The 22505-nt window shown below is 42.7% G+C and overlaps 2 protein-coding genes across 2 annotated transcripts in view; one reads left to right on the forward strand and one right to left on the reverse strand.

Moving 5' to 3' along the window:
• LRBA (LPS responsive beige-like anchor protein) overlaps positions 1-22505 on the reverse strand; it is a 363867-nt gene that overhangs the window by 140107 nt on the left and 201255 nt on the right. The window contains 2 exon segments of the mRNA XM_081926283.1: positions 18654-18790; positions 21293-21439. Coding sequence (XP_081782409.1) covers positions 18654-18790; positions 21293-21439 — 284 coding nt within the window.
• On the forward strand, positions 13077-15635 carry MAB21L2 (mab-21 like 2). The gene has a single exon (XM_081925852.1). The coding sequence runs from the start codon at positions 13926-13928 to the stop codon at positions 15003-15005; it is 1080 nt and encodes a 359-aa protein (XP_081781978.1). The 5' UTR covers positions 13077-13925; the 3' UTR covers positions 15006-15635.

The following is a 22505-nucleotide window of genomic DNA, read 5'->3' on the forward strand; positions in this document are numbered from 1 at the left end:
ATGCTGTGACCACCATTTGAACTTTTTGTTAGAATCAGCTGCTTTACGCACTATGAACTGTGACAGAACAAAGAGATTGGGGGGGTGGATATTGCAAACAAAATTCAACATGGAGACAAGTCTTAACCAACTGCTTTATAAACCTTGGTTAACAATTTTTATCTAAACTCTGATCCAAATTAGTAGAACGTCTTTGATGTGACATTAAAGAACGACCATTTTTCAAGTGGGCTAAATCAATGCTAATAGTGATCTAGCAGCTTTAATTTTGAGTGGCAGGATACAGGGTAAAAGAAGGGGGGGCAGATAAAAATATAGCTATAGCTATACCTTAGGGAGGATGCAAGAAACTCCTGTGCTGAGAAAACTGTAAAACAAGTGCTTACACATTTTAAATATAAATATAGTTGTTCAATTAATCTTAGGTCTAATATTAATATGTAGCATAAAAATACTGACACACCCTTTAGATCCCTGTCTCTCTTTTTCAGGATGTATAAGAAAGCCTATTGTTTAACAACAGGAAACAAAAAGGCCAGTGGCAGCATCTGAGATTGGAGAGTATACCCATGATATACCACATAAACACTCATAATCGACAGCTGCATACAGCTACCGAGGCTGCAAAAATCCCAGAGTAATTAGTGTTGTCTGAATCCAATGACATCTGTGTTCTCATGGTCCTCTAGACTTGTCAAGCCAATAAGAGGCATATGAAAAAATATGACAAGCATTACAAATGCCCTTCTGAAAGGTCTCACTTTGGGAAAAGCTAAAGAACTGACACATGCCACCTCTCTGTTTGCCAGTATATTTAAACAACTAAAGCCAAAGGATTTGAAAAGGTCTTGAGAGTCGCTCTGCTTTAAGTTTAAAGGATTTGTGTAGAATACAATATGGGGACTAGAAATAATTCCATAGGGTTTTTTAAAAATCATTTTATTCATTTGTTTACTATAGAAATACTTTCCCCATACGTTCACACCACTACTAACCAGTCATCCTCCTTGATCATTCATGAAGCCTACCCTATTCAAATACACTGTTCCATCCCTCTGCTTCCGAAGACAGGAATCTGAACAATTTCTAAAACTGCAGCTACAATATAACTGTGGGGAAAATTTTGCATTTTGAGTCACTCAATTCAAGGCCTGAACCTTTGTTTTAAGATCCTTGGTGCCTATGCTTCAGCCCAAAACCTAGACTGCAGTAGCACAATGTCTGAGCATGTGTTTGCTGCGAGAAAGACATTAGTCATCATTAACAGAAGCACTGACACCAAACCTAAGTGCCTTTCTACAATGACCAAGTGGCAATCATCTTTCTCTTACACTGTCACTGCTGATTAGGGTTTTCTTTCATGAAAATTTAATTTGTTGCCTTTCCGCATCTCCTTTAAACATTTTCGCAGCATTAACAAAGCATGCCAGCAGCATGCTGCAAATGATGCAAAATATTCTGGTTCAAAACCAGTGCGATATTATGCTAACAAAAAGGTCTATGAACAACTTAGTCTAGCTTCGAATGTCTGTAGCCTCTAAATTGACTCCAGGAGAAGAGGGATCCCTTGAAATGTTTAACCTGTATCTTCCAGTCAGTCCTAATATGTTTATCTTAAATCCATCTTTTAAGATTAATTTCATATGCATACTTAACAGATTTTTAATTTTTTTTATTTTAAAAAACCTTGTTTCATGGATATGCCTTTATGTTCCCCTTCCACTGGCAAAAAATAAAAATAAATAAAAATTGTGTGTGCAGGCTCATGATCTAAATTAAATGATTTTATCTAGTGAAAACAAATAAAAAAACATGCAAGCTACTAAACAGATTCTTAATATTCAGTCTGCTTTTCTAATTTTACACTATATAGATTTGTTAAACAAGATAACTCACTGCTGTGCTATTTTAAGGCCATTTTTCAAAACATTTACTCTTCTGCCTTATTTCAATTTGTTTAAAGATTTCTTTTAATTATAAGCATGTGTTATTTTGTTAACATCTGTGCATAGCATAAAACCTGAGCAGATCTTGACTTTTGAAAACAAATGATATAACTGACATTAGTTAAGTGATGTGACAATATTTGGAAAAAGAAGATTAAAGAGTAACCACTGAAAATTATTTTAATACAACATTGTAATTATAAGAATGTTAAACTTCTCAATCAAGCCAGTGTTTACAGTGTACTTTTACAAGCATTTAATTTGTGAACTGTGGCATAAACTTGAATTGCCTTTCCTCTTTAAAATCCAATAGTCAGAGTTACAAAAGTTTGACTTTTCAACCCCATTACCTTCTGCTATCCTAATAAACTGAAAAAGCAATATTCATCTGTGTGTGTGGTGTGTGTGCGCGCGCATGCGCACATATAATATTTTGAATATGTGACTATCAGTGCAATCCTATGCATGTTTCCTCAGAAGCAAGTCTCACTATTGTATTCAAAATGGCTTATTCCCTAGGAAGTGTGTTTAGGATTGCATCCTCAGTTTATACCAGGAACCAAAGCACATTTATTTGGCAGGGATCTCATCTAACAGATTGGATTTAAAGAATGCAGGGAGAGAAATTTTAAACACTGTACTATGTACAGTGTTCTGAAATCAGGTCCTAAGGACAATAATGCAAATAACTATTATTAGAGACTAGCCAAATAAATAATAGGACAACACAACATTGATGCAATATATAGTTATTATATTTGGGGGGGGGTCTATTTAAAAAACTCTAACTACTCCACATATTGTATTTCTATGTAAAAAAACGACCTATTTAAATTATTGTTCTCCATTTAGTGTTTGATATTCTGGAAAGCACAAAATGACATGATAAATTAATGTCATCTGCAGAGAGATACTGGAATTCATTGCCAATGTTATTACATCGGCTCCATAAAGGATTTAGGCTAATAAACTGCAAGTGCTGACTCTAAGATCCTCTCCCTCTCTTTCCCTCCTCCTAGGCTTCCACGTCAAGTTCAGGGGAAGAAGTTTAGCTCTTTGGTTCCCAACCCCCAGCCTGTCCAAGTCACTTGTCAGTAAAAGGTTGGGCAATTTATTGACCACTTCTGGATGCATACTGTCAGTGTTGAAGGAAATATGAGGGAAGGTTGTCGCTACTGTTCTGGAGCTCATTGATAATGACATACCTGCCTCTGTCGCCCATTACCCATACTACAAACTACTTAGACCTAACTGAAAAATCAATAGCATACTTGCACTGGTTCCTGTGGCTGCCTCCTTTGATTGTCAGCTCCTGTCTAGGGTCAGCACTTACATGAAAGGGGCTGTGACTGCCTGATGCTTTCAGGACAACCTAACGATATGAAACTAGCCAACAGAACAGTAAATTCTGTCTTCCTGCCCTCCTCATCAATTAAGCTCTGACTAGGCTTGCCTGTAGAAACCTGACCTTTTAAGTTTAGGTGAATATGGACTAGCTGAACACACCATTGCCCTCCGCACTGAGTCAGGAAATTCAGTGACAGGTTAAACAAAACAGAAGGTTGTAACTGTCATAATTTGCATTGCACTTTCACGCCAACAAGGGTGTTATCAGTGGGGGCAAGCCCTGGAACACACAACTTAAGCAACCCTTAGTTGCCCTCCTCATAAATTTTCAAGTGAAGCGAGATAAAACATAAATTTACAAAAGTATTAACTACTTCAAGTTCCTTTCTTCCAAGTCTGCATTTTGGAAGTCGACAAACTACATAATAATCTTATCCCAAGATTGCACAACTATAATAAATGGTCATTAATGGCTTCCAACTTTCATTGCTTAACTATTCTGTAAAGTTCAGAGTTCGAGAAGGGTTGGTTTCCTAAATTAACAGAGACAGGACACCAGAATAAGTCTGCACACATGCCTAATTCAAACAGAACTACAAATAATACAATTATTATTTTTTAGCCTCTAGATGGTATATACTATATTTATGCTTTTTAGAAAGGTGATTTCTAACTTTCTTAGCTCAGGATTAGTAACAAATTAGGAACACTTCATTCATTAAAAACAAAGCATATCATCTATGATCATATTAAAAACAGTATGATTTAGTAAAAGCAAAGCAAGAACCCAGCTCTGCCCTGCCCACTAATTGCATAGTCAGAATATAAACCCTGTAGGATGATACAAAACTCCCATCTAATCCAGAATTTTGTTTCCTGCAATGACCAAGAGGATTCTTGCAGGCTATAATATTCACCTGTTTGTGCCTAGGAACTGGTATTCAGAAGTATAATGCCTTAGAACATGAAGAGATGTTCTCCTAATTACCCATTTTTACTTGAAAGACTTGAATCAGTAGTGAATCTTGTAATCGAAGCTGTAGTTGTTCACATAAATGTTTTGGCATGTTCAAAGATGCTGGCAGTAAATATATTTAAACTTTTCCATCTACAGTTTAATTATACTGAAAATTTAAATTAAAAAATGGTAGCACTATTTCACATTGCAAACATTATGAGTAGTTTTTTTGGCAGTTCAGTTCTCAACCTTGCTCAGTGCCAATAGCCATGCACTTTAAGGAAATTATTTATGGAGCGCCTGAAATGTCTTTACCAAAAATCTTGCTTTTCTTTGCTGATCTAACCCAATAGCCACCATTATGAACTGGAATGTCAATAAACTTTGAAAGCTAAAGAAGCAGAAGTAAAAAAAGGAGTATTACTGAATATGTAAATACTGTAATAATATAAACTAAGTTTGTAATCCGTACCCAAATAGTTAAACATGCTAGTGGTTTCATGAAAAGACTGGGCATAGTCCAATCCCTCTCCTCATCCAAACTACATACAGAGGGCATATTGTGAAGGCAATCAGGTGCCTAAGCACATTATTAGTTGGGAGAAGCAGATAGATAGAAAGAGAGAAAGAAAGATAGATGATGATAGATAGATAGATAGATAGATAGATAGATAGATAGATAGATAGATGATAGATAGATAGATGATAGATGATAGATAGATAGATAGATAGATAGATAGATGATAGATAGATGATAGATAGATATAAATAGATGATAGATAGATAGATAGATAGATAGATAGATAGATAGAGGATAGATAGATATAGATAGATGATAGATGATAGATGATAGATAGATGATGATAGATAGATAGATAGATAGATAGATAGATAGATAGATAGACAGACAGATAGATGATAGATAGATAGATAGATAGATTAGATAGATAGATGCAGTGCATGTAATTACTCCTTTTCCTCATCTGCCATAATACCAGGGGCAGCTATTCAATGCCTCACCTCCTAAGTTAAGAAGCCCCCATGCTATCTAGCATATTGAACCTCTGTGCTCATGTATGTACAAAAATAAAAAATACAAAAGTGTAGACTGAACAAAGTCAAATCTAGGTGAGGAACTGCAGATTAAGGAGAGATCTTAGGACTGTGCTAGACCAAGGCAACTGAGTTGGAATATGAATTTCTAGGACCATGCCCTAGTGTTAGAAAAGAGCAAAACATGTGTAGCAATGCTGAATTCATCAGTCTCCTGTATTCTCCTTCCCACCCCACTGCAGCTTGATAGATCATGGCCCATGGTGAAACCTGCAGTACACTCCTTTGGTGATTTATGTTCCTCTCCTGTGAACTGCAACATGCTTGGAGGCAAGGATGATCTACTGTGTATTGCAGCTGTGGCTTTTCGGTCTGTATTGTGCCACTTGTTTGTTTGTTTGTTTTTAGACTGTTTCACCATTTAGTAGGATATGAATTTAACAAACCAATAAACAAATTCTGATATAATTTCTGTAATATTACAGAATTTAATTGATTGCAGGCCCGCATTCATAAGCACAGAAGGCGCGATTCCACCAAAGTTAAGTGCTTCTTAAGTTCTACTGATTTCAAAGGAGGAGAGAGTGAAGCATATGCTTGACTTTCACATTAAAATAAAAAAGTGCTTATCACAGTGATGTATTGCAGTGCACAGTAAATACAAGAATAGTAGATTTAATTGAGCCTGGGCGCATCTTTCCTTCTTTCTCCTCCTTTTACAGGCCTAAAGTGATGATTAACTATGCATCTGGTAGCATGTCACATCCTTTGTTTGTGCCTATCAGATAGGGAAGAGAAAGGGCATGGACAGTGTCCAGTCCCAGCAAGCAAATCATTTGGAAACAGCCATAGTCATAGATCAAAAGGTTTTTTGCTCTATCCATGGCAGATTTAAACACACCAACCCAGCATTTTGCTGTAGACAAAGCCAGCTAGAAAACAAGACTCCATAGAATCCAAAGATAATAAAAGAAGATTTGGAGTGTGGGGCAGGGGATGAGAGACACAGAGAAGAAACAGACAGGTATAACCAGTGCATACATAGCCTGAGACAGCTGTTTTACATCCTAGTTTCAGAATGTTGAGGGAGAAAAGTTACCACCAATCCTTTGTTCGCCAAATGTTATTTCAGCTATACTGGCACATACAGCTTCTGTATTTTATTCATGAGAACAGGTATTCTTCTTTCATCACTCAGTGGGCCTTCAACACCTAATCCGCCATTTTTTATTAAACTTTGTTTCTCACAATGGATAATTTTTGTATCACATTTTAGAGAAGATACTGTGTAATTCCATCACCTTTAGGAAAGGTAACTTAGAAAATGATTTCCAATGTTTAGTGTTGGAAAAACATACTTGCAATCTACATTGACTGACTCAGTGTTTCCTTTGCAAATATTAAACCTATAAGAGATTTTATGGAACAGCAACCAGAAAACTGAGGTTGACGCACAGTGTATTTTTCAAAAGTGACATCACAGTTTTATATCACATCACAAACAAATGACATTAAACTTCAACCAGGGATATGAAGGTCTTAAAGTTAGGGTTTAAATAAGTGTCTTACTATAAATGCTACTTATTACAGCTGAGACTGTCTATGCCAAAACTCAAATCACAAGGATTGCATATCCCTTCCTTCTTGTGGAAACAGGATTCTCATAAGAGTATGGTTGGAAAATGCCAAAATGAGGCCATGACAAATTTACTAAAAATATATTGAAATGGTTTTAAACTACAAACAGCGCGTTCAACATGTGTCACTGCAATTGCTTGTAGAATATCATCTACATTTTCTGCTGTCTAAAGTCACCAGAAAACCTCAGGAGATCCATAATCCACATATTCAGTGCATACAATGACTTGACAGCAGGCAATGCTATAGAAAGGGGGCAACTGGAACCCAATTTGGTTCAAATAGATTAGGGAATTTGAAATTAGATTTTGCAGATTAGCTGAATTGCAGAGGGCCACCTTGAATGATTCAATAAACTATAAATTTGAAGCATAGGTATATATATAACCTCAACATAATCAATAAAATCAACTTTGTTCTAGTACAACTGCAACATTCTAAAAGCAGCAGGGGGGGAAATCATTTTTATTTGCCTTTGATACAACTACAGTTCCACTACTGCTGTGCTGTTCGGTTCTAGTAGCTGCTTGTCTCAGCAATGGATCATTCCAGTTTCAATATAAGTTTATTGTTCTCGCCAAAGGACATGACAAACCTGCAGCAACAGTACCAATAAAACAATACAGATCATACAACTAAAGTTAGTCTTCTCGTATTGTGAACTACTTCAGTAACAGTGGGGGACCTAGGAGACCAGGGTTCACATCCCCACTCAGCTATGAAGCTCTCGCTTCAGTGACCTTGGGCTAGTTACTGCCTCTCAGCAAAACCTACTTCACAGGGTTGTGGCGGGGAGGGGATTAAATGAGGAGAGGGAGAACCATGTACAGCACCTAAAGCTCCTTGGAGAAAAAGGTGGGATATAAATGCAACAATTAAATATAAATATATGCATCAATGCATTCATGAACAGATTCAAACCATGGTTCCATGCAAGTTCTGCTAATTTCAATAAAACTCTCTTCCAAGGAAAGTGGTTTAGATCATAAAGTTGTTAAATGAACACACTGGGAACTATTACAGTGAATTATAAAAGTAATTGTGATACTGCCCAAAAAAAGCAAAGAAGCTCTCCCTTTTCCGACATATACCTTTACATGCATCTAGAAAATAAGAAATAAGAGGAAAGGGCAGTCTTGGGGGGCAGTGGCTGAAGTGGATGGAGAAAGGAGAAAAAACTTACACACCAAATACAGCCCTGTAAATCACCAGATAGCCATTTATGTGTTAGTTAACTCTTGTGCCTTTCAACCTTCTAAACAAAATTAAGATACAAGTATTGCTCTTTAAAAATGTATAAGCTCTGTAGTAATTAAGTAAAAGGAACCCTTTCTTCCAAAACATAAAGGAAGTACACACCACAGGACAATTTGCAACACTAAGCTCTCAAACAGAAGAGAAAAAGGCAAAATAAAAATCCGCCCACAAATTTATAAAGAAAAGATCCTGGAAATGTAAACAGGATTATAGCTGTCATTCCTCCAGATGCATTTACTTTACCCATTGACTTATTTTTGCTGTTGAGGAACACAACATCCACTCCTGAATCATTTCTTTTCAAATTCAAACATTCCCTGCAGCAGTTCAAGCTTCATCAGCAGAGCAGGAATGTATGAAAATGACAGGCAAAGGGCATTAGTTCTTTTCCCAGACTGTTCTTCTATAAATGGAAGCACAGAATTCTGCCGCAAAGAATGTTTAGCTAACTTGGTTAAAATATCGCCTGAAAATTAAGTTGACTGTAGGATACATTTCACGCTGTTGTCCTTAAACTGAATTTAAAGTAAACCAATGGTATTTATTAATTATGGGCTTCCAGAGATACATAATAACCATTCAATTTATTTATTTATTTTTTGCAGAGCCCAGTCACACACAAAAAGACGTGTCTCATCGTCCATGATTACAGAGGGTCTGAAACTCTTGAAAATTCAAAAGCAGACAAGAAAATGTGCCAAAGAGGTCCATGGTCTCAAGTCAATCCTCTTCCAGAAGTTCCTTAGAAATAGCCCACAAAATGTTAGCTTGTCTAAGTAGAAGGACTCACAAAGCAATTGCATAAAAATAAAATTAAAAGCCAATAAAAAGTTGAGTGGCTGTCAAGCTCTGCATTTTTTTTTACTATTTCCAGTTTACTCTAGCTACAGAAAGACCACCCTAGTTCCCCAGCTCCCATTTTCTTTATTCCAGATGTGTAAAAACGACCCACTTTCAAACTAAGCTGTTTTCCTGTAAATGCACAAGCTCTCTCTCACACACACTCACTCCCTGAACAGAAAAAAGGAAGCTCTCCCTCGCAGTTCATTCATGCCAATTAAATGCCAGTGATTATACCTACCCATTCTTAACCTGTTTTAGCAGCAGCGCAAAACAAAAAAGGGAAAAGGATCCCTGGGAGAAGGCAAGGGAAGCCAGCGGGGCGAGCCAAGAAAAGAGCAAGACTCCCCATGCAAAGTCTCCTTTGGAGAAGCCCTCTGCTAACAACCTCGCTCTTCCTTGCTCCAAGGCAGCGGCGTGCTGATGTTGGCACTGCCTAAACCAAACAAACACGATGTTTAACAGTCAAATAAAATGTCCCGCAGCCTCCCTAATGAATTTGTCAAGGCCCATCAGATCACCCCACCCCCCTCCCCTGCCTCATTAACTCAAGTATGATGAGACGGATTATAACGGGAGAATACAGATCAATCGGGCTGAAGCCTTCAAGTGGCTTTTAGCCTTGAGAGCTTCCCCTCCCAGTCTCCCTCTCTCTCTCTGACTCTCTCTCTCTCTGGGTCCTTTTAATAGAATACAGTATCTCCTGCTCCTGGAGGGGCTGCCACTTCGCTTTAATACCCCATCAAGGAGCTGCTGATGGACTCCTTGACTCGCAGACAGCCAAGGTGAAGTGACAAGGGCTCTTCCATGGCAGGCTCGCCTCGGATCTTCCGCTTTTCCCACCCCCCAGCAGCAAAAAATAACAACAACATGCTTTCAATTATTCATCCCTCTCTTCCCACCCACCCCCATCCTTCCCCTCGAAGAAGGGGAAAAAGCAAATTCCGCCACAGACGAGGACGCTGCTGCTGCTGCTGCTCTCTCGCAAGCAGCCAAGGCAGCCGCAGAAGGCGAGGCGCAGGCTTTTTCGCCGGCGTTATTTGCTAGAAAGTGTTTAAGTTTATTGCTCAAATGATGTTTCTAATTAGCGCTCCGGGCCATAAATCCGAAGCGGCTTTTGTTTCAAACTGATTTATTATTTACTAGAGCGTCGACCTCAGTCTGGTGGGGTGGTGGTGGAGGGGAATAGTGGAAAGAAAGAAAGAAAGAAAAAGAGAGAGAGAAAGAAAGAAAGAGAGATGGTAAACGAATTGTTTGGAAAATCAAAACGAGGAGGAGGAGGGAGGTGAGGAAGCTCGGAGCCTTCCCTCCGGCCCGCAAAGCTGCCCACGGAGAGAAAAGGCGCTTGGTGCCAGGCTGGAGCCCTCAGCTCACGGAGGGAATTGCCCAGACCGTGCAGGCAGCCTTTCTTTCCCTTTTTAGGGTCACCTGGACGGCAGCCCTGACCCAGGGGAGTCGCTTTGTAAGCTGACTGGCCGAAGTCGGGGTTCCGCGCGCCCTGGGCGATTCTCGGCAGCCAGTTGAGGGCGAAGAAGGATGGACGTGGGTTTCTCCGACGTCAAGATGAACGGACCCCAGAGGGGACACCGCCAAGAAAGGGGGCAGGGAAGTAGGTGGTTGCCAAGCAGGAGTCTGGCTGGCTAGCGACAAAGACAGAAATGGAGCGGGGTGTGCAGTTGTGCGATTGCTGCTCCTGGACGGCAGCTCCACCGCCACCTCCAGTTTTCAAAATACGTGAGCAATTTTGAGAATACTCTACTGGGCGCCACGGCGAGGACGAAACTGAGCAGCGACACCATCGTCTCGTCTGCCCTTGAAGTTGATTGTTTCTGGGCAACTGGGCTCTTTCTTGCGCTTGAGCCAGTTCCACGGAGAAGCAAACAGGCGACACACACACACACACGTGTCACGTCCTCCTCTATCCTCCCCAGGTGCTCCGACCTCGAACAATCTCCTCACATCTCTCAGAATCGAGCATCTAAGTAAGGACATTGTTTAGGATCGGAGCCTACAAGTTGAAAACAATCCTGGAGCTTGGAAGTAAGCCTTCTCCATCATGGTCAGTGCGGCAGCACCGCAGCCGACCAATGCAAGTTGAGTCAGGTCAGCCGCCCGGTAGTCGATGGGGCTTACTCCCTTGTAAGTGCCTTCAGAGTTGCAGCCGAAAACTGTTTTCTCCAAAGCAGCGCCAGCCTTCCTGGCTGCAACGGGAGACATTGATGGGAGAGTGAATTCTTCTGCCTAGATTTGCTTCTCTCCACCGTTGTCCCGCGACGGCTTGTTTCCACCGCCTCAGCGGCAGTGACATCTTCCCTCCAAGATATCTAGCCTCCTCTACTTGGGTCGGGTCTCTTTCCTCGCCCGAGGCAGGCATCTGGCAGGCAACGTGGATGGAGCCTGTTTCGGAGAGGAGGAGGATCTGGCCGACGGGACAGGAGAAGGCAGGGACACACACACCTGTTCCAAGCAACTGTTGAGCTTCTAAAGACCTTTCCAAGCCTACGGGGAACTTGACTATTCCCTGGCACGTGGAATATATCCACAGAAGCCCTGTGGGCAAATATCACGTTCAATTTAGAAAGGCTGGGAGTTGGCGGGGCGGGTAAACCGAGGAGAAGAGACAAGGCGAGGCTCGCCATAGTCTTCTTTCTGGCCATAAGAGCAATATGCAGCGGAGTTCGTAGTTCGCTTCCCAGAGGCTGGAATATAATTGCTGACTTGCGGCATTGCACGAGAGGTATCATCATCATAATCAACAACGGAATGACAGACACGATTAAAAAGGGAAAAGAAGCGCACTCGTCCATGTTAAAAAACAACAACAACAAAAGCCCATCTCATCACACAATTAAAGCAAAGGGCTTCAAGAAATTAAAAATGCTAGCGAAGCGGATTATTTATTAAGATTCTGTAAGAGATATATAAGAATATTTAAATTTGGGAGGGAAAGGGCCGCTGTCTCAGTTTTTACTGTTTTCCTCCCCAGCACAAATACTGAGGATCGGGAAGATTTGACACTTTAGCAATTATTACCAATTAAATGTAAACGATTAAGCTGCGGCTGGTGTGCTATCTTAACACAGAGAAATACGCGATTGCGCGCACACAAAATCTCAACAGCCGAAATCCGCTGGGGCTGAAGGGAAGATTCCTGTTACTTTCGTAAACACCGAACTGTGTATATGCCGAAACTCTCCAAAATGCACAGTTTCTTCCTGCCTCCCCGCGCAAGTAAATGGAATATTAAACCTTTTATATAGCGGGTTGAGTATGATCTCACAACAACAGGCCAGCTGCATAGCGCAGGATTTATAACTTTTAAGTAGAACCCTCATTTAGGGTTGTAAAACAAGGTGTACTATTCCGTTCCAATAACTGTCTCACTTTCACTAATGTTGGGTCTGCGGAGCAGCTACAAGAAGATTTATGCTTGCACAGAAGTACTGAACATTCCCCCTTTTTTATTTTACTCCCCCCCTTGCCCTCCAATACTTCAACGTTACTAGAGATAGTCTGTGCGGGGAAGCGAATTTTACACACCCGCACGCACCACCTTCCCGCTTCAGTTCGTGCAGGTACACCTTGATCTTGAACGTCACTACAAAAGATCTTGCCACAGCGCCTGCCGTGGTGTGTTTCGTGGCAATATTTAATTCCCGCCAAATTGCTGCATGGAATCGTTCTTATAGGGGCTATGGCTCTTCCTCCCTGGCTTTCCAGGGAAAGGGAGCTTCATGTTTGTTTGCCACATATGTGTGTGCGTGCGCGCAATCTGTGCATGTGCCTCAAGCATCTCTCCAGCGTCTTCCCCTTCTCTCTCTCCCCCCCCCCCCGCCCCACTCCCAATACAATACGCAGTAGTGGCGGGCCCAGCACAGAACGTGCACACCGCCCGGCCCTGCGATTGGCTGGCCCTCTGACAGCTCGGCCCGCGATTGTAGGATTCCGGAGCTCCGCCTCCGTTCGGAAGGACCTTCGGACCATTCATAAACTAAACAACACTCTCCGCAAACCCAGAGACCTCCAGACGTCCAGGCTGGGAGAGGCGCAGGAAAGTAACCAGAGCGGCTGCATCCAATTCCAAAGGTGGGAGGGGGAAGGAAGCGGAAAACAGGAGGAGTGGGGGGGGGGCGAAATCCTGGAAAGCGGAAAACTACACACACACACACACACACACCAGCGCGCGCGCAAAGAAGCTCAACTCGCCAACCTTGCCACTGCTCCAAGAGAAGATACGTTTCCAAAGAGAGATTCGCCTGTAAACAAAATTGAACCGAGGGAAGAAATGATCACAACGCGCTTTCGCTGGCTTGTGTTTAATAATAAAGAAATAAGAAGCAGGGGCGCCCGGCAGCAATAGGTTTCCACTCCGGTGGCTTCTTCGGACCAGGCCTCCAAGAAGCGATCCTGTCAGAGGAAGGAGGCGGCCAGAAGCGCCGGTGCCAGAGAGAAAGAGAGGAGAAAGAGAGCGGGTTTCTGCTTCTGGGCACCGGGCGCAAGCTCTCCCTCATCGCCGCCGTTTTCTCCTTGGCCGCCGATCGCTTCTTTCCCGCTGGAAGCCAAGTTGCGCGAGTGCGAGAGAAGTTTCCCCATGAAGGACTGAAGCCCTCTCCGGCGGCTGCGCGCAGCTCCAATGTGAACAAGGAAGGGAGCCGGCCGCCAAACTTTGCCGTCCGAGGAAGCGGGCTGCTGCTGCTGCTGCTGCCGCCTCCCCCCACCCGCCTGCCTGCCCGCCCGGGGTGGTGGTGCTGCTGCCCGGTGCTGCCCACTGGCGCTGCGGTGCTCGTCTGGAGCAGGCTTGGCGTGCGCGGGCGCGCGCGGCGGCGGCGTTGGATCCGTCCACGTACTGCGAGAGCCCGGTGTACAGCCCGGACGTGTGCCCCAACATGATCGCGGCGCAGGCCAAGCTGGTGTACCAGCTGAACAAGTACTACACGGAGCGCTGCCAGGCTCGTAAGGCGGCCATCGCCAAGACCATCCGCGAGGTGTGCAAGGTGGTGTCCGACGTGCTCAAGGAGGTGGAGGTGCAGGAGCCGCGCTTCATCAGCTCGCTGAGCGAGATCGACGCGCGCTACGAGGGCCTGGAGGTCATCTCGCCCACCGAGTTCGAGGTGGTGCTCTACCTCAACCAGATGGGCGTCTTCAACTTCGTCGACGACGGCTCGCTGCCCGGCTGCGCCGTGCTCAAGCTGAGCGACGGCCGCAAGCGCAGCATGTCGCTCTGGGTGGAGTTCATCACGGCCTCGGGCTACCTGTCGGCGCGCAAGATCCGCTCGCGCTTCCAGACGCTGGTGGCGCAGGCGGTGGACAAGTGCAGCTACCGCGACGTGGTCAAGATGATCGCCGACACCAGCGAGGTGAAGCTGCGCATCCGAGAGCGCTACGTGGTGCAGATCACGCCCGCCTTCAAGTGCACGGGCATCTGGCCGCGCAGCGCGGCGCAGTGGCCGCTGCCGCACATCCCCTGGCCGGGGCCCAACCGCGTGGCCGAGGTGAAGGCGGAGGGCTTCAACCTGCTCTCCAAGGAGTGCTACTCGCTGACGGGCAAGCAGAGCTCGGCCGAGAGCGACGCCTGGGTGCTGCAGTTCGGCGAGGCCGAGAACCGCCTGCTGCTGGGCGGCTGCCGCAACAAGTGCCTGTCGGTGCTCAAGACGCTGCGCGACCGCCACCTCGAGCTGCCCGGCCAGCCGCTCAACAACTACCACATGAAGACGCTGCTGCTCTACGAGTGCGAGAAGCACCCGCGGGAGACCGACTGGGACGAGGCGTGCCTGGGCGACCGGCTCAACGGCATCCTGCTGCAGCTCATCTCGTGCCTGCAGTGCCGGCGCTGCCCGCACTACTTCCTGCCCAACCTCGACCTCTTCCAAGGCAAGCCGCACTCGGCCCTCGAGAGCGCCGCCAAGCAGACCTGGCGCCTGGCCAGGGAGATCCTCACCAACCCCAAGAGCCTCGACAAGCTATAGAGGAAAGGGGGGGGGGAGGGGGTTGGAAAAGGCCGGGAGAAAGAGGGGCAGAAATAAAAGACTGCGCGGAACCCGAATTAAAGACAAAACTCTTATTTAAAAACAAGAAGAGGAACGGGGAGCAGCCGGGATCCACTCCCCACCAAAGCGCAAAAAGGACTCCAAGCCGAGCAGCGGGCACCGGCCCTCTCCCTCTCTCCTTTTTTTAAAAAAAAATATAAATAAATTAAAAAGACACTTAAAAAACAGCGGCGGAACTTTACGACAGCCAAACGAAACCCGAGGTACATTTCATTTTTCTCTTCCCCCTCCACCCCCCATATTAAGTGTATGTCATTCGTTCCTCCCCGCTTTTCTCTTTCTCTCGTTCGTCTGCCTGAATGTTGTCACGAAGTGGGGGAGGGGGAGAAACCAGAATTATTTAACTATATGTACTTTTTTTTTTCTTTTGAAAGAAAGGGATGGGGGAAGAGAACCGAACAGAAAGCCCCAGACACACACGAAAAGTTTACTGATGCTAAATGTATTTCAGTGCCAAGTCAGATCATGCGCCCTCCCCCTTTCCCTATGCTGACTTGTTCAAAACAGTAATAATAATAATAAATAATAAACAAAATGGTTTTAACTTTACATTGCCTTCGTGTGGGTTTATTCTAAAATTCAGGCAACGGATAGGCTGTTACTTCCACTTCTCAGTAAAGAAGGGATATTCTCTCTCACACAAATATCTCTGGATGGAAGTGAACAAAATAACACAATGTTAAGGGAGATCTCTGGGGGGGAAACCTCCCCCCAGTAAATATCTTTTTAACATCTCTGTTTTCTCTTACAGAAGATATGTAAATATTCAGGTGGGGAAAGAAGCATTTATGTTGTTTATACAACAACAGCTTATGTGTTTGGTAATATTTGGGGCTTCATTAACAGTGGCTATGAGATTGAGTATACATTCATTATGTGAAGGAGAGGATAATTTCTCTCATGCACGTGGGCTTCTCATTTATTAAAGCTGAGTAAGTGCCCAAGTCCAATTTGACTTTGAATTTCAAGGCCATATAGATTTACTCTGAATTATTAATAACCTACAACTAGTCAATTTATTTGCTGCAAACATTTGGTTTCCTCTGGCTTTTATGTGGACCCTGCTTCAGGAAGAAAGGACATAGAACAAAATACAAAAGGGAACTAGACCTTTAACAGGTTTTTTTTAATGTTATGCTAGCTTCCCCAGGACCATGCATTTCCATATTAAAATGATTTGCATTTGAGAAAAGGATTTTCAAAATGTTTTAGTGAATTTGTTCCCCCTTTTTATTTATTTAAATAGTTCCACATTGTGGCTTCATGTTTTATACAAACAAAGTTTAGATTTTCACAAACACACACACACAAAACTATTTAGTCTGCTAGGATATTTTCCAACATGTTTTCTCTAAGTGTGAAGCTCTATTCTAAAATATGTTTACTTGGCAGTAAGTAGCATTTCCTTCAGTGGGGCTGTGTGCAGTGGACAGGAGCCCCAGCATGATGGGTATTTTATTATTCAAAAAACCCTTTTATATTATTTTAATGAATTTCCCGTCCCCCCGAAAAAGTGTGTTTTTAAATTTATTGAGAACTTATTTGAAGTAGGTCCCCACACACAGACAAACCTATAATTGAAGACGTAGGGTCCTACCATATTTCACAAATCATCTCATACCATTAGGAAACTAAACGTATTTTCTACCTTTATATAAATACATCTACTTGCACAACAGCTCTGTTTAGTTTAGTTTTTTTCCTAGAGCAATGTGGCTTCATATTCAAAATCTTTTTTTCTGTGACAAATTATTTAAGTATGGCTCAAAATAAATTGAGGATCTCCCCTGCCTCACTCCAAGAGCAAGTCTGAGCTCATAGTACTACAGCTTGCTTGTTAAAAACAGCCTTGTAGTAGGAATATAAACTTTGATGTTATCAGCATCAATGCTGCATCCAGTTCAGGTTTTATTTCAAAACTCCTGTCATAATGTTTTCTTTCCCAGGAGTTTAGAAAAACACACAGAGAAGCCGAATTTATCAAACTGAGGAAGGCCCATTAAACAGGCATCTGAGCAAACGCAGGATTGGTATTCAAAGGGGAGATGTTGTTACTCAAGCTCTAGTTACCCATATCTTCTGGGAAAGGGGTGGGGGAGAAGAGAAAGGGAAACACGGGGAAACGCCAGTGCTTGTAAGAGAATGATGTTGCATTGTTGCATGACTTCATAACCAAAACACCAGTAAGCTTTGAGAGTTTTCACCAGAGGAAATAAATAGTTTGGAGTCTCTCTCTCTCTCTAACATTTCCTGTCTTCAAGATTAAATTAATAAACCTGGCTACTTTTAGATGATCCCTATCTCTACCGCAAAGTTAAAAAGTACAGTCAGTTTAAGCTGCCTGTTCATTTTAGTTTTTAAGATGGAAAAGGAATAGTTGTGTCCTTCAAAGGGGAGGGGGAAGATAGCAGAGGGATCTCATCCTACATTACTCCTCGAATGATGCACAAGGGCTGAACAGCCACATTTGATTAATATATACTGTAGCTTCCTGTATTGTAATGAGTTATAAGAAAAAGGCTGCGTTAGTATATTACAGTATGTCTTCATTGATGACTGCTTTTTCAATTTTAATATCAAACAGCACCAAAATAACATGCAAACAAATTGCAGCTACTTCTCAATTTTAAATCTTTTACTTTCACCCTGATACTTGAAAGTTTATGTACTTCAAAGAAAACTTCATAGTTTTAATTTGCTACTCTTATAGTAAAATAAAAGCTTTAAAAAACAACTGCAAGATTAAGAAAGGTCTAGTTCAAGTCCCCACTATCCAATAACCTTTTCAGAAAGATGTATTCAAAAAAATAAAATTGAACAGAGGTACAACAAATAAGTACCCACTAACAGAAATACAGTATACAATATTGTCTTTTTTCTCCCTGAAGAAAGCACTGCATTTTAGCTTTAGTGAAATTTGGGAGACATTTATCTACCATAACACATTTTAGGTGGAAAAAGGCACACTCAGTAATCACATTTTAGTATTATGGAAGCTTCCTAAGTGCAATTCTTATAGTAGTCATTAACACTGTGAGCAAAAATGGTTTTCTGGGGATGGAAGGAATGACTTTTATTACCCTTGCATTTAAAGATCATTATAATCTGAACAAAGCATTGAGTTGGGAAACTGAAGCACAACACAAAATATTTTATTAAAATATATAGTATCAAGTGCCAATTATATTCTCTGAATAAGCATGTGCAAACTCTTCAGCCTGCTACAAAGTAATATAAAGCAAATGCAAGAAATCAGTGAGCACCATAAAAAAGTTGAGGTCAGTAGACAACACCACTAAACTTTCACACATCCTCTTGCTCTAATGCAGTTTTATTCAAAGCCTTTCCCAGGAGGCTTCTGCCCTATGAAGTAATTACCACTGGAACTGGGGTGAATTGTTTTTCATACTTACATGAGTGCCACTAGCACGAAAACTCCGCAAATGACAAACTCACAAATATGAGAAAACTTGTGTCCAATGGATTCAGAAAGTACTGGGTGAAAAATTAAAGGCTTCTTGTAATTTGTCACAAGGGTTAGTACAAGAAGGGTCAATGATCTCTTACCTTGGGGTCAATTTTCTTAAAACTCGGCTCTTCTTCATCTACCTCAAAATACAGTTCAGAGGCGGTGATGGAAAGTGTGCCCTTCACTACTGCACAAGGGGCCACAAGCTGAGCTGGTGTAGACAGACTAACAGGACCTACCAAAGGGAAAGAAATAAAAACCACAGTCCAACACCTTGTTAACAGTGGTCTCCGCAACAAGCACAAAATGTTGCACAGATATAAGTGTATGCTCTTCTTTTTATTAGCTCGCTTTAATCCAATGCCACCCTCCACAAAAAGGACTGGATTTATAAATTAAATTCTTATAAGTCCCCAGTCCCCCACAAGTACACATGCAATGCATTTGCTGCACTTGGGACTGCCAGACATTTGAACAACTACAGCTGCAAACAATGCAAACAATTATGTATGCCATCTAGGTGGCTATTAGATCATCGGGCTTTCTTCTCCCAGAAATTTAGAAATATTTCAGAACCGAATACCTCATGTTCTAAACAATAATGCAAATGCATAAAAAGGAAGGTTGGATGGGAAATATTAGTCTCACATATGTGCGTGTAGGTTTGGGGGGAGTGGCAAACCAATTTGACCCAGATTTCCTGATGATTAGCTTATTTAGAAAGTTGCTTATGAGTTCTGTACATGGGTTTTTATTTTCATGCATGTCAGGGATCTATTGTTCAGAAGTTAAATGCTACCCATTGCTAGAGACTGAGACATAGAGCATTTGAGAAGTGGGTTCAGCCTGCCTTTTAAATATTTTTCAAGGAATCCACACACAGTGTTAGTGCAGCTTAGGGACTGTGGGAATAAACAGCTGGAGCGTTGGTTTCCAACTGAATGAATTTTTATTGGAATAATCACATCTCCACAGGGTTTATCACAGAGACAGATCAGTGTACTACTCAAAACAATAGGCTGGGTACAGATCTAACAATATGCAGGCCATTATATAAAGCAGAAAAGTGGGTTATATTTGTCACCCAACTCATTAAAAAGCAGGGAACACAAAGACCACGGAAGGGCATATTTGTCAGCTGTAGGCCTTTGTTTAAAAATACTGTAAACTGCATGTGTGACACATTCCCTTTTGCATTAATAAAGTGTGTATAAATGAGGTGCACACGCTTAGGTAATCAATGGGTGAATAACTGCCAAAAAAATTCAGATGAATTGTCATTTCTGTCAATTGTTAGGAGGTGTGATGGTCTTTAATCTTGCATCAATCTCAATGTGTGCCAGTAGCACAATAGAGGAGATGCTCTGCTGAGATCAGAGCAGCTTTGCCCTCTATTCCCAGCGTACAAATACATTGTGTTTGCAGATGGGCATCCGATTGCTGCACTACCTCCATGATTTCCCAAAGCTCATTCCCACAAATGGATGAAATAAGCAGCTATGTGTTCTTTTGCTGTCTCCCTTTGCCCTCTGTACATTAGCATGTAATCCAGGGAAGAAATAACATTTTTTCAATCACTTTCAGACATTCAATTACAGGGCAAGCAGACAGCTGCAGAAGCCAGGGCAGCCCAGGTCCCGCTGAAAACCCCTGACAATTTCAACTTCATTCATAACCCACACTACTTTATTAGCAAGGATTACTTCTTAATCCTATTGCCATTGTCAAGATTATATAATTAAACTCCCCTTTCACCTCTATTACAGTATGAATGTATTAGCAGAAGCAACAAATGTAGAAGGGGGTGGAGAAGAGGAGGACATGGATTGGATGTTCTTGCAGGGGTGTTGAAGAACAGGTTCATTGAGAGCCTCTCTATTAAATTATGTTGCTGTTTTACTGATTGGTGCAGTGCTTTGACAGTAGACTATATTTCCATGCTTAGTTTTTATTATAAGGCACCAAACAGATGATGCAATAGGTAATGAACTGAAATAGAGATTTTTAGATTTTTGCGCATAAATAAAAATGAATAAGCCCCCATTTCCACTTCTTCCAGCAAAACAGAATTTAAACACAAGGGAGATTCTTGTTTTGGGAGCAGACCAAGTGATATATACCTAGACCCAATATTCTACACTATTCATTCCCAGATTGCAATTCCAGTCCAGTGAATAGGGGGCTTGGCTATAAACATCTAAAGCAAAAAAAAAAAAAGTTGTTTTGTTCAGTTTGCAACCAAGCCAATCTATTATGGTAAGAATAACTTGTTTCCCGGTTTTTTAAAAAAAGTAGTAAATGAAGGTTTAGACTTACACAAAGGAGGCTGGCAGAACAATTAGCTTAAAAGAATTACGGAATGATTGCCTTTGATACAGAGAGGTATTTTGCTTTTGAACAAATACTTGTTCAGATTGCCTTCTTGTTCCAATGCGCCGTAACACTAGTGTCAATGAGGTGGGAGGGGGGAAGCTAGCATAATCTACTTTTGTACAGGATCTGGCCTGACCTTTCATACATATATATATATATAGCTAAAATTAATAATTTGTGGCAATATAAAGGTCATTTCCCCTATTCAGAAATTTATCTTCATTAATACAGTTATGGGAAAGAGCCATCCGCCCCATGTCTCTCCCCCCCCCCTTGCAGAGAAGATGTTGCCAAGGAGGAGGTAAAGGAGTAAGGGGAGGGGGAACCAAGTCGGAAGGAGCAGGTAATAGACAGCTGAAGTTACCAGTTAAGTTCTCCAGTTCCTTCTCTTCGATGGATGACAAGGTATCATCGTCGCCTTCCAGGAGAATTTCGCTCTCAGAGTTCTGATTTCCTAAAGCCTGACTCTTGATGGACTGCTTTCCTTTAACAAGTACATCTTCATCTGGAGCTGAAATGAAAGAGAAACGCGGCTGTCCATCAACTCGGAGAGGCAACAGTTACGGGGAAGGAAGGTCGGGGAGGGGGGCGAGGAATAACCTTGCTTATTGCACACATGCCGGAGACTCAAGCAAAGAGGGGCTCAGCTGGGAATAAATCCGCCAGCCAGCCGCCTCTAACCCACGCTGGTTGGGAAGCGAGTGAGCCGGCAGAGCTACTTGTAAACCGATTAACACAGCCAGGACTGAGCGCTTTTAGCCCTACTTACGTGATATTTGAAACAAGCACCCCCCTTGCAGTATTTTTAATTTTTTTACTACAACAACAACAAATATCCCCACCCACAACAATACAGTAATAATAATAAACCACAACTCACCCTGATAGCAAATTTATACCTCTATAAATTAAATCAAAATGGGGGATTTTAGGAAAAGGGAACGAACTAGTTGGGTGCGTCTCAAGAAACCAAGACTGCAAGTCTATACTAGGCAGCAAGCCCCGTCGGAGTCAGTGGACCTGCTTGGGGGGGGGGAGAGAACATGAATGACCCCCAGCTGTAAAATGTGATCGAGCATCCTTATGTGGGGAGGGGATGCGATCCATAAACCAGCAAAGCAAGACTTTTGGCGTAAATTCAGCACCTCTGATTAACTCAGGAAGGAAGGAAGCACTTGGTGGGGTTGTCGATTTTTATTTTATTTTATTTTTGCCTCAACCACTTTGGTTTAACTGCTCTATGGCTAGGATTATTCTTTATTCAGGGGGGAGCCAATTCAGACCTCGGTGGAGCCGAGACACAGCAACGCCTTCCACATCACTCCAAACTCACACCGATTCTTCCGTCCGAGGACTTAATACAGATTCCCACAGCTGCCTCGGGCGCTTCTCGGGCCGGCCAAGGAGCTGTGGACTCCGCCGGCTGCCAGCTCCTGGAACGGGCTCCTTCGCCTTGCTGCCCTCGAAGCCCGAGAACGTGATGGCTTTGCCCGACGGGGGCTCCGGCCGCACTGCTGCCCCCGCCGCGCCCTCTAGGCTAGCCCGCCGGTCACGTCCTCAAGGGACGTCCCTCGCTG

This window comes from Podarcis melisellensis (genome assembly GCF_964234715.1).
Source record: "Podarcis melisellensis genome assembly, chromosome: 9".
NCBI lineage: Eukaryota > Metazoa > Chordata > Lepidosauria > Squamata > Lacertidae > Podarcis > Podarcis melisellensis.